Here is a 12919-nt window from a genome sequence, read left to right on the forward strand (position 1 = left end):
CCCTTCTTCCTGGCCCGGGCCCTTAAATAACCTCTCTGACCTCAGCAGCCCGGTCCAATCGAAGCTGCCAATACTGGCCACAAGCCGACCCATCTCCCAAGCATCCCTGGCTACCTGGGCCCGCGCGCAGGGCCGGGCCTTTCTCCCCTGCCCAGGTGACCAGAGCATCGCCTCCCAGGCGCCAGGCTTTTGTCATGCAGACAAGGTGGGAGATCCCCGCCCTGAGGGATTCAACAGCAGCCTCCCAGGCTGGTGGAGACAGATCTCTGGAGAGGGGCACCGACGGGGGCATTTCTGCCACACACTCAACATGCATTAAATAAGCTAATACACATTAAGCATCACTAAAAACCCATGTTCTTTAGTTCATGCACATTAAGACAGACTAATGTGCATTTTCCTAGTACCTCACAATGGAGGTACTAGATTTAATGTGCATTACCTAAGGTGCGTTAATGAACATGTAGATGCTCCCAGAGGTACTAGATTTAATGCGCGTTAACTAAAACACATTAATGCAGGTGTAGCCCATGGCCTGGGGGTTTCTGTTTCTTTGAGCTTAAGAGGATATCGGCCTCCCAGGTGCGAGCGGCAGCCAAGGGCAGGGGATGGTTTACTATTTCTCGGGAATGGCCAGCGGTCCGATCTTGCCCTTTGGTGAGCTGTGCCCCCAGTCTGCCAGGACAGTGGGAGCGAGAGCGTTTTGCCATTTGTTCTCATTGGCGACAGTGGCACAGACATCCAAAACACCTTAGCTTCTGCTTCAGGGAGCCCGGCGCGCCGGGTGTAGGACGTGGGGGCCGTTTGGGAGCCTGAGCCTTGCACCGAGCTCCTGCTCTGTGACTGATAGCGGCAGCCCTTGCACCCGCTCAAGAACGCAGAGCGTCAAGGAGAAGCGAGCGAGCAATGTTGATTTAATGACACCAGTCTTCAGGAACCATTTAGTAATTAATCCGCGTTGTACGTTTCCACTGGAAACAAACTAATCTGGAGGCATAAGCAATTCCAGCAGCAGACATCTATAATTGAGATAATGGCTCTGCATAAATAACATCTGCGAGCAGCAGCTGGTGCCACCGGGCACGGAGGGAAACATGGAAGGTGAGCTCAGTTGTGAGCCCGTCTCTGTTTGCCCTGGGCTGCCGACCGGAAGGAACGTGCGTGTTGCTCTGCTTAGCTGGTGTTTGCTCTGCTGCGGCGAAGCTGCCTTCACGTCTGACGGGACTTGCTCAGCGCCAGGGGCAGAGGAGGCTGCCTGCGATCTGGGCACGCTAGGTTTTGGGGAAGGCACCCCGGATATACAAAGGGGCAGCAAATGGCCTCCCCCAGTGGGTGCTGGGTCAGAAAGGGGGGAGCGGGAAGCTTAGCTTTGGCGCATCAGAGAAGCCCGCAGTTTCGGCCCCTCTCAGAGGTAGGAAATCACCCTGCTCGCGTTGGGTTTAGGGTAGGGGTGTCCAGGCAAAGCGTATTTAATAGCCTGTGGTCCCCAGGAGGTCTGATTAGCTGACGTAGTGCTGGCCTTAGGATTTTTGTGTTAAAACCTTATGTGCTGCTCCACTTGCCCTCCCCATCCCACAAGGCTGTAGTGCTATGGATGACAATTAGTGGCCATGCTGAGCTGAAGCTAATAATCCTCTCGCCAGCTGTGCTGTCTGCTCTTCATGCACATGTGCCCCTGCTCTCACTCATATACCATCGTTCATTTAGGGATCCCGCAATGAGCCAATGCATCTTCTGTGGGTTAGGGCAGTGATTCTCAACCAAGGTGCCTTGAGATCCTTAGAGTCACAGAATCAGAGACAGCGAAGGAGGAAGGGATCTCGGCAGGTCACATTTAGTCCAACCCCTGCTCCAAGCAGGACCAGCCCCAACTAGATCATCCCAGACAAGGCTTTGTCTACCTTGGGCTTAAAAACCAACAAGGGTGGAGACTGCACCACCTGTCCCAGTGCTTCACCACCCTCCTAGTGAGAGAGGTTTTCCTAATATCCAACGTCAACTTCCCTTGCTGCAACTTGAGCCCATTGCTCCTTCTGTCGTCTGCCCCCACTGAGACCAGCCCAGCTCCATCCTCTTTGCAGGGAGGTGAAGGCTGCTATTCAATCCCCATCGGTCTTCTCTTCTCCAGACTAAATCAGCCCATTTCCCTCAGCCTCTCCTCACCAGTCCTGTCCCCCGGCCCCCAACCATTTTCAGTGCCCTCCCCTGGACTGTCTCCCATATGTCCACATCCTTTCTGTAGTGGGGCCCACAGCTGGACACCAGACTCCAGATGTGGCCTCCCCGGTGCCGAATAGAGGGGAGGAATCGCGTCCCTCAATCTGCTGCAACGCTCCTACCAATGCAGCCCAGGACGCCGGTTGCCTTCTTGGCACACGGGCACACTGCTGGCTCCCCTTCAGCTTCTTGTCCCCTGTCCCCCCAGGTCCTTTTCTTTCAAGAGTGCCATAGGATGACATGCTGTTAGTACTGCTAGGTGGGTAAACATGACCAACAAGAGCAACCCAAAGGTTTCCAATGGGAATCCAGAGCATTAAAAAAATGCCGATCTGGTTGAGGCCTTGGCAACAGAGGAATTGCTTTTGTGATTTTTCTGTAGTCAAAAACCAATTGAAAACTAAGAGTTGGCCCTTTTGGAGGAGTGCCTTATGTCTGTCGAGGGGTGCCTTCAGTTGTGAACTCCTGATTGAGCTTGTCTGTGGGGCGGGGATGGGCTGGTAGCTTCAGGAGTATCTCATCTTTTATTCTGTTTGCCGTGGAGATGAGCTGCTGGTTAAAAATGAAGTAGGTGCAGAGCTGTGCAGAGACCCTGGAGTCCTGGCTTTCCATGGGCTTGCATGGTTGCGGTCTTACCGTTGCTTAAATATTTGCCATAGGCTTCTTGGAACATGTAGACCTTTGTTGCAAAGACCAGTGGTTTCGGATACAGCTTATGTAGCAGGCAGACCAGATGGCACTGGAAATGCGGGCATAGTCCTCAGTGAAAGACTGTACTTGCATTTTGTACAGAGCCATCAGTTCACAATAAAGCATTTCTCACAGGAAATTGGCTGCCCCCCCGCTGCCCAGAGTGTTAGCCAAGCCAAGCTCCTGGGTCTGGAAATGAATCCTGCCTCTGTCTGGACACGCTGCTCAGGATGGTGCCGGCGTTCAGTCATTAGGAGCTCGTTTGCATGGAGGAAGGAGCTCTGAGTAGCAGCCGCGATGCAGTGACGGCAGAGGGTGCACCCGGGGCCAGGCCTGGCGGCGTGGGGGACCGTGGGTTTGGTGGCTGCAGCTCGGATGCGGCCGGTCTGGACCCCGAGCACCCTTCTCCGCGGAGCACCTGCTTTCCAACTAATGAGCTCCCTTCCCTGGCTGCTCCTAAGCCCTCTCCTGACCCATTTCCTCCAGTTATAACACCCCAGTTAAAAAATTAATCCCTGATTGTCCCTTGCATTGCACTTTGGCACTGAAGACGGATGACATGTGTTCGTTTTCTCTCCCCATCTCTGTCTCCAGGGTTGTTAATTGGGCAGTTCGTCACCGCTCGACAAGCCTCTCTGTATAGCCATTTTTTTTTTTCTTAACAAAAAAGAGTTTCAGGGACTGACCCTTATGGCACGCTTTCCTAAGCGATAAACCACCGGGCACAAAAGGGCGTGCTGCTGACTGCTACCCAGGCTTAAAACCTGCCCCTTAACTCTTCAAATGTCAAGTTGCTAATATATGTACGAGCAAATGCATTGCTTCTGTTTTGCACAGACTGGCCAGTTCTCTGCTAGGAGCTCAGCGTAGGCTGTAGCTGGTTAAATCCCGGATTTTTTTTTTTCTTCCCAAATCCTCTGATTCAAATAATGACATTTAAAACCACCAGTAAGCAATAAAAAACTGCTTTAATATGAAAGGACTCCAAGGAAGCTATTTCTGAATGAAAAGGTTTTTAGTGCAAAAGAACAAGGCTGCTAAACAGTACAGCAGCTGCTCTAGCTGCTCGTTGGGATTTATGGCTTTATTAGGGGGTAGGAAAGGCTGGTTCTTGTATATAAGCTCTTTGCAAATTCCAGCTACATGCGGTCCGGGGCCTCAGCCCGGGCGTGGGAAGAGATGCGGGGGACCGGGATCACCTGCACGCGGTTGCTCAGGTTCAGGGGGGCACTCGCAAGCAGCTTGTTGTGCTGCTTGCAAGGGGAGCACCTTGGAGGCTAACTGGTTCAGAGATCACCGTGCAAAGCACCTCTGGAGGAGGAAAAGGCCATTGGGGAGTCAGAAGTGCTGAGAGAGAAGGAAGGGAGAAAGAGGAGCATCTTGTACAAGTTTCTTCAGGGTCCAAGGCGGGAGCTTGGCAGGGCTGTGACAGTGCATAGGGTCGGTGTCCCCTGCTTCAGGCCCCCCCATGCATCTCCTGCCCCTCCTTTCTAGGAAAAGCCAGTTGATTTGGGTAGGGGCTTATAATGAGAAGGTCCTGCCAGCTTCCCTGTTGCCCTCTTCCTGCAGCTTTGCATCATAGGGCCCACGGCAGCATCTCTTTTTAATGCCTTGCTAACATCCTGACCCCGTGGCAAGGCCTTGGCTGTATCCAAACCGCCTTGTGATGACGCCCACCCTGAAAAGCAAACGATTTCCGACGGCGTTCGCAGCAGGGCTTCCTTCCAAAACCTGATAAATTCTACGCGCCGCTCCGCCGATAACGAGAAGAATAAAAACTTTGCTAAGACGTTACATTTTTGTTAATCCAAACCCATATGGTCCCGGAGCATCGTCTGGTATCCTAATAAGTCTGAAGCATCCACTTAAGACAGGTATTTAACAGATGGCTTAGCATAGCTCACTAATGTTATTCATCAGTTCATCCATTATGTATTTTTTTAGGGGAGTTTCAATTTGCTTTTCCCGAGTGGGAAAATGCCATTAAACAGAGCAGAAGCGAGGTGGGCGTTTAACGAGAAGGAGTGCAGGAGTCGTGTCCAGAGCCCCTGGGTTTGTTCGAACCCAGGGGAGGGGAGGTGGGCTTCTGGAGAAGGTCGTCTCCTCCACGGTCGCTGGCACGGGCACTTCCAGCAGCATGGGACGTGGTGAAAGCTGAAGGGCTCTGGCAGGCGCATTGTCCATTTAAGACTGGGTCGTTGAAGAAGAAGCAAGCCAGGAGAGGGAGGAAGCAGAGAGCATCACAGGAAACAAGTAGCACGAGGGTCTGCGTCGTAGGGCCCGCTAGCAAAATGCACCGCCTTTCCTGTGGCTTTGGCTAGCCCGTGGAGAAGCCATGCTGCCCGGGGCAGTGATGGATCCGTATTTATTTTGCTTTTAATCTGTTCTCAATATGAAAAAAGGCACAGCGAGGCGAGCTCTGGCCTCGCCGTGCTGGAGTAATCTCCCATCAGGGTGGCTTCATGAAAAGCTCATCGATTAGGCTTGGCTATGGCACATCATGCTGCGGTCGAGACGTCTCCTGGTCTTGTGACTTCCCAAGTTCGGAGGAGATGTGCGCTGGGAGAGCCCGGACCAGTAATGTGCCCACATCCATGAGCCTCGAGGCAGAGTGTGACCTCCCATCTCTGCCCTGCATCATTTCTGCATCCTTGCTAACAACTGGCAGGCCCAGAGTGTTGTGAGTCCGGCTAAAATCTGAGCTGTCCCGTCGGATGCTCTTCCTCCCCCCATCTCGCCATAAGCCAAGAGGCAGGGGGGAATTGTCTGGAGCAAGATGGACACGGTGATGGGGGACTCCACGGGCACAGTGGAGGAGCTGGCAGCGTGTGATCCGTGCAACCCCAGGAGAGAAGAATTTGATCTGTAATCAGAGAGTGGCCCGCGCCTCCCTGGTACCCATGGCAGTTTCAGCTGCTTCTGTTTTCTAAAGCAATTAGTGCGACACCGTAGGCATCCTTGGCTCCTCTGTTGCTGAGCTGAAACTCGTTATAATCCAGAACCTCCCAGATCTCTTGTGCCATGTGGACGTGACATGGCTGCTAAAGGACAGCCGGGAGGACTGGCGTGCATGCACGTGCGCGTGTGCACGGAAAGCAGCTTCCCTTCGGAGGAGAGGAAAGTGCAAGGACACGGAACTCGCGTTACCGTCCTCCAGACTTGTCTCATTTTGGGAATCGGTGGGAATATCATTTTAATAACACTTTTTTGGGACCTGAACCAGCCAATGCCCCCGTGCTGTAGCTGGTGCTTTCACATCGTGTTTCCAGCTGACTTACATGCCTGGGGGTAATCCCAAGCACGGTCTTGTAACAGGGATGGTAAAGCTGCCCCGGCTGTGGATCTGAAGGGGTTTGATGAAGGTGACAGCACGATGGACTGCGTTGCTTCGTAAAAGGGTCAGCTGAGCCCTTTCATAACCGAAGCAAGATTTACTGGGCGCTTTGTAGATGGAGCTGTGTGTCCCGGAGACACCAGGCATTGGGATTTCTGAAGCTGGTGGAAAGCAGGCCAAAATCCAGGGCTGAATAAGCCCAGCGCATCAACAGCCCCAAGCTTGTCCCTGCTCACCTTCCGTTTCTGCCGTGATCCCCAAGGAAGCAAATGAGTGCTTTGCAGCTCCCGGAGAAGACTTGGGACTACTGAGAGCTCTCATCTGCAATGCAATAGGGCTGCAGGGGCTCAGTCCGTGTCTGGGGATCCTGTGGGCACCTGGGGTCCCGGAGAGACGCGAGTCCTGGCTTGCGAGAAGGTGCAGCCTGGGGATGGAGAGAAATGGCGCGCGTGGCAGGCGAGGTGACCGACAGCCAGAGGAGCACGGCTTCATATCACGTGCAAGCCTCTCTTTCTGCAAAATCGCATCTTGTATAACAACAGCATCCTTCCCCTTGGCTTCAACTGCAAGAGCTTGGAGCTCGGGTTGGGCTGCCTGGCACGTCTGCAGCATGCACAGCAAGACTAGGGATACCTGCATGCGTCCAAAGGGAAAACAGGTGTTGGGTTCGATTCCTCCCAGCAGCAGATGCGAGGTGATGGGGTGACGGATGCGTCTGGTGTGTGGAGGGGTGTATCACCCCGTTACAGGACCCTTGGCACTTCCAAGGCAAGTCATTTTGGGGCACATAAGCAGGAGGAAGAGCATTGCTTTTTTTCTGGCTGAAGGGCTGCACAATAGGATGGTGAGGATACAGTTAAGTGAAGGACAATGTTGAATGCCAGTGACCAGGGCAGCGAGCGCCTCTTTTTGGGAGCAGTCATTGCTTGGCACCAAAAACAAGCCTGAGCTACAGCAGAAGGGACGACCCTCTGGCAGGGGAATGGATGAAATGCCTCGCTAGGTCTTTTTCATCATTGCTCTCCATAGTTTTTCATATTTCCAAAGCTGTTCAAATCCAGACCTGCCATCAGCGTGACACCCAGCTGCTGAGACGGGTCCAGCCGCGCGCTGCCCTCGGGTCCATCCCGATAGCCGAGAGCTCTGCTCAGCCGATGCTTTTCTGGCACAGCGGCTTGACACAGCCTGGGTTAGTTATTAGAGAGGCGCGCAGTAAAATTAACAGTCAAGACCTTTCCGGAGTCACGCGGGTAGTCGTCTGGAGCGTCCATCACGTGGCTTTTGTCCCGTGAGAAACCAGGCGAAAAGGAGCTGAGAAAACCCTGGCTCTGGACGCGCTCCAGGTACAGAGCCGGCGTACAGGCCCTTTCGGCGCTGGCAGCAAAATGCACCGTATTGCAGCACTGAGGAAATCTCTCTGGTGCTGCTTGGATAAAAAGAATCATTGACTTTAAGGGAAAAAATGACTTCAATTTCCTCTGCACATTAGGCATGGAGGAAGCAAATTACCTATTTCACTTTTCCAAGTACGTCTCAATCACCCCAAATTGTTGAGTGAAATGAAGTGAGAATTGCTCTAGTTACAGTACTTTATAATCCCCTTTTGTGTGAGGAGGAGGAGGAGAAAAGAAATTAAAACATCTTCAGGTTCTTCTTCTTCTTCTTCTTCTTCTTTTTATAAAGACCCGGGCTGTTTGTCTAGCTCTAGCTGTTGTAAGGCAGGCGGCTGCCCCTTCTGGGGCTGCGAGCGCATCAGTTGTCACTCATTGACCCCAATGCGGTCAGTCGCTCCCAGGATGGGAATGGGCCAAGGAAAGCCTCCGTGCGGTAGGAAAAGCATGTGGTAAGCTCAGTCGATTACTCTTTTTTTTATTTGAAGCATCTCTGACACCTTGTCGCCGTCTAACACTTAGGGGGGTTCGCTGCAGGAGAGGCTGGAGGGCGTCTTAGCTGGGGTCCAGACACTTGCATACAACCTTTTTGACGGTGCAATCTGCATTAAGGGGAGCTGCATGCGGGCAGGACTCCATGATGAAGTCGAGTACTTTCCACCCCCTGAAATGATCCCTGTGGGGTGGTTTGGATGGTGCATGTCTCCTCGCTGCCTGTCCCAGGTGCCGTCACTTGCAGCTCCTACCCTCCATGCGGATGTGCTCTCGTCCGGCGAGGGCCACGGTATGGCCTGGAGGGGAGGCAGTAGCATGAGCTGGAACATGTAGCTCATGAAAATAAGCAGTGAGAGTTTAAAAAAAAAAAGGGGGTCTGTGAGGCTGGAGTTGACGCTGGGCGTCCTAGAGCCGGTCGTGCCCCCGCACTCCACTGCAGCGAGCTCTCGGAAGATTTTAGCGTGGTGTTACATCTTCCAGATGCTGCTAGCCCATTTAAGATCATTGTCGTTCTAATAGCTGAGCTATAAAAATCAAGAGCAAATTAGCATTTGTAAATGCGATCTTCCATGTGTATTTGCAAATGCAATTTATGCGACATGAAAGGCCCATTTGCAAACTCCAAATCATGAATTGCTCTAATCACGCATTACATGTAATTCACATAATTTTGCAAATTAATGATCCCGGCTCTGGCTCCCTCCACCGCTGCCAGGACTGACGGGAGGATTTCAGCAGGGCTGCCTGCCTCAGCACGCAGCAAGATGGCCATTTGCTTTGAGGGTTTGCATTTAGGTCTGCAGAGACCTGAACTCCGACCGAGGCGAGCCTTCCCTCCCAGAGAAGCACCTGCGAGCATTTGTGTCCGGCGTCTTATTTCATGGCACTGTAACCATTAGAAAGGAGCCACTTTGAGCGTACAATAAAGCCAGATGGCCTCGCGGGAAGCATCCATTTTTAAAAGGTGGCGCTCCCGCGTACTTTAATAGGTGAAAAAGCTCTGGGAGTAAAACGCAAATAAATGTTGCTGCGCGGCAAAGGGAGAAGCGTGATCTGCTAAACGACTCTGTGCCGCCAGAGACCTCCGATGTAATTACTGTCTCCCCCCACTCGGCAGTGGGAAGAGAGCGAAGCCAAATGCGCGGAGGCCCAGACATCCCAGAAGGCGATGGCCGTGGAGCTGGAGACGCTGCACGTGGAGCTGGAGACCATCGGCAGGAACAAGAACCTGGTACGTGCGCCGGGGAGCAGCACGATGGGATGGGATGGGATGGGATGGGATGGGATGGGATGGGATGGGGGCTGGGTTCAGGCCCCTTTCCCCATGGCACCGCGTGACCCTAACCAGTGCTGCTAGGAAGGCTTGATTGACTTGTCTTTCCTTTCCGCCGTCTCCCTTTCCGGGGAGCGCAGCCCCAGGGCCTTCGCTGCCTTAACAGATGGATCAAGGAGCACAAGCGCTTTCCAACTGTGCGCTGTATCCTAATTGCTCTGCAGAGATGCGATAAATGCTAACCCCCCTCGTTTGTTCCTTTCTGCCTACGTTGGCCATCGTATCAGTGCCACGGCTGTAAATGGAAATGGGGAAAGGTGCCGGGCGGGAATGCCGTAGCAGATCCCCGCCGAATGTGAAAACCCACCCGCGGGCCTGGCGGGAATTGGCACTTTTGAGCGGCCCTTTGCCACCCGTGAGCGAGCAGAGCCCCCGTTTGTGTGCGACAGGTCGACGAGCAGCTATACCAGCTGCAGCACGAGAAAGCCGATCTCCTGAAACGCATTGACGAGGACCAGGAGGATCTCAATGAGCTCATGGCGAAGCACAAGGCTCTGATTGCCCAGGTAAAGAGGGGGACGAAGTGGATGATTATGAGCGTACATGGGCGCAGGAGGTGGGAGAGAGGGGGTCCGATAGATTTGCAGAGAGGTCGGGCTGGCAGGGACCTCCAGAGGCATGTAGTGCAACCCCTCCCCGAGGCAGGATCAGCCCAGTCCAAACCAAATCCGTTGTCCAACCCCTTTCAGTAAAACTGCAGTCACCCCTGACACAGCACCGGCCATCACGGCCGACCCCGCCGCGGGGTTGCAGCCGCCGACATCCTGCTGCTGCTCAAAGTTGGTAATAGATGATCCAGAGACCCCAGGCAGAGGCTGTGCCCCCACTACAGAGGAAAGCAAAGCCCCCCAGTCCATATCATGTCTATGCCAGGGAGGGAAAATGCCTTCCCAACCCCAATGCAGTGTTGGTCTGACCTTGAGTGCAGGGGCAAGACCCCTATCTAGGACCCTGGGTTTGAGTCCCAGCAGGAGCATTGGCACCCCCAGCCCAGGCTGCAGCCAGCACCCACTGCCCCTGGGGGAGGCTTAAACCCCCCGACACGTGGAGCAGCAAGGCGCGTGGGTGCGGGATTCCCTCCCAGCCCCAGCGGCAGGGAGCGTGGTAGAAAGGTAACTGGAGCACATCATGGCTTCATACCCCGCTGGAAAGGTTAAAACTTCAGAGCAATAAGCTGCAGGTGGCTGGAGCCAGGTTTGCAAGAGCGTATTACTCTGCTGAAATCACGGCTTATAATGGTTATGGCAGCTCCAGTTCCCTTATCGCGTCAAAGGCACCGGGTTGCATGTGCCAGGACCTCAGGGCACGCTGCATCGGTCCATAAAAGCAGCCCCTGGGATGGGCAGGCCTGAACTGAGCTCTCTCCCGCTGTGACAAACTCCAGCGAAGATGCCAAAGGGCCCATGGAGCACCTCCAAGCACATGGGTCATCTGTTTTCAATAGCCAGATCACTTTTTTTTTTTTAAATCTTTCAAAAGTTTAAAATTAAACCCTTAGATGTTCACTGAAAATAAATTTTTTTCTTAACCAAATTTCTGTTTAACTGGAAACCCCCCCCATTTCCCTCTTCCCCAAATGAGGTTCAGTGTAAGATCAGGATGAGCTCCTTGTACAAGTTACTTAGGAGCTCTTGCCCGTGCATAGGAGAGCCGTTGGCAGGGCACGCTGGCTCTGTGGCTACGTGGGAAATAGGGCAGGAGACGGGCTGGGCTGGAGGAGCGGCTGGACGCTGCCAGAGTTAAGCACCTGTGAGTTAGGAAAGAGCTGAGCCCGCTATGCCCTGGGGAGATGCTCCGTGCACAGTGTCACAGGGACCCAAAGTAGGAGTAGTTTGCCATTTAGATGCACTGGGAAGTGCCTTTCCCTTGCCAAGAGAGAGGCCCCAGCAAGTCCTCACGCGTTTCCAGCTCTGCTCCCAGTTCTTTGTCTCGTCCCTACCGCTGGGGTTTCTGTCTCCACAGTCTGCGACGGACATTGCTCAGATTCGAGAGCTGCAGACGCAGCTGGAGGAAGTGAAGAAAGAGAAGCAAAGTCTGCAGGAGAAAGTAAGTCCTTCTCTTCTCATTGCACGCGGGTCCTCCTGCCCTCTGCATTATTTCCGTTCGGCGCCGTGCCCAGGGATTCACTGATGCCCTGAGCGACCACCCCGAACTATAAGTGCTGTGCACTTGGGCAGGTCGTATTTGCACCTGTCTTCCCCCGTGAGGGAGAAGCATCGTCTATACAAACACCAAGGTCCTCGTCCTCTTCCTAATGCCCTGCTCGGATGCGTCAGCACGGTGCTACAAGAACAGCTGTAAAAGCTGCTGACTATCTGTTGTAAGCCTGGCCTGCTATTGACTTTTCTGAGGGCAACGCTTGGAAACTGGGACAGAGCCAGAGCTGCACGTTCAGGCAGCCTGGGGAGACCTGCTCGTGCACGCCCCTTGGGGAGGACGAAACCTTGCACAAAACAGGCTCTTTGAGAGCTGAACTGTTGGTTTCTCTGCTTTGGCAGCGTCTTGTGGGCTGTCGTCTGTGCAAGGCAAGGAGCCAGGGCACGCGCGCTCCGAGCAGGGATGCCTCTTCCAGCAGATACGACTGAGCACTGCTGGGAGCAGGGGGGTGGGCTGGATGCGACCCCCTGAGGTCCCTCCCAACCCTCATTTCCTATGATTTGATGATGGTTCCTCCCTGCGCTTGGGGCCGCAGTGCCAGTCCTGTGCAGCCTCCATTCCAGTTTAAACACACGACTGGTCCCAGTAACTTAGGCTGGATCGGCTCTAACCTGCCCAAGAGTCAGGAGGACCCTCACCATAATGCAGAATGGAGGGTATCTGTGTTTTATACGTCTATAATAATATAATGTGTAATAAGCCCTATGTATTAGGGACCCTAAACTCAAGCCTGTCAAAAGGCTGTCTAGCTTCGGTGCCTTTTGTGCTGCCATAAGAGGTCCCCAGCGTATGCGATGCTGCGGAGAGGCGTTCAGAAGAGACATATGGGAACAGGCAGCTCGGCGGCATTGGGGTGGTTCAGATGTGCCAGACTTGCAGCCTGAAAAGCCCTTAATGCCTCCTTTCTCGTCTCCCCTCCCTTCTTTTCCAAAACAGCTGCAGGTGGCTCAGGCCAGGACGGCGTACCTGGAGCAGGCGATGGTCGAGCGCTCCATCGTCAGCCGGCAGGAGGCGCTGATCTGTGACCTGGAGAACAAGCTGCAGTTCCAGAACGTGCAGATCAAGCGCTTTGAGGTGCTGCACGTGTTTTTTTTTTTAGCTGCCTACGTGAGCCTGGGGCAAAGCGTCCTCAGCAAAAAGGGCTGCTGTTTTGAATGCCCCCTGCCACCCTCCCTTGACAAGTGCCTGCTGCAATAGAGAAAATGCATGGTCCTGCTACGCAGGGGGCTTGGCCAGCATCACTGAAATGCAGCTGCTGCTGGGGCGGGGGAAAGGCCATGTGGTTCATAGCATGGTGTAGGG

The 12919-nt window shown here is 53.7% G+C and overlaps 1 protein-coding gene across 1 annotated transcript in view; it reads left to right on the forward strand.

Moving 5' to 3' along the window:
* Positions 1-12919, forward strand: part of MYO18B (myosin XVIIIB) — a 138885-nt gene that overhangs the window by 86008 nt on the left and 39958 nt on the right. Inside the window, 4 exon segments of the mRNA XM_025199576.1 lie at positions 9245-9358; positions 9850-9966; positions 11423-11506; positions 12554-12691. Coding sequence (XP_025055361.1) covers positions 9245-9358; positions 9850-9966; positions 11423-11506; positions 12554-12691 — 453 coding nt within the window.

This window comes from Alligator sinensis, unplaced genomic scaffold, assembly GCF_000455745.1.
Source record: "Alligator sinensis unplaced genomic scaffold, ASM45574v1 scaffold628_2, whole genome shotgun sequence".
Classification (NCBI taxonomy): Eukaryota; Metazoa; Chordata; order Crocodylia; family Alligatoridae; genus Alligator; species Alligator sinensis.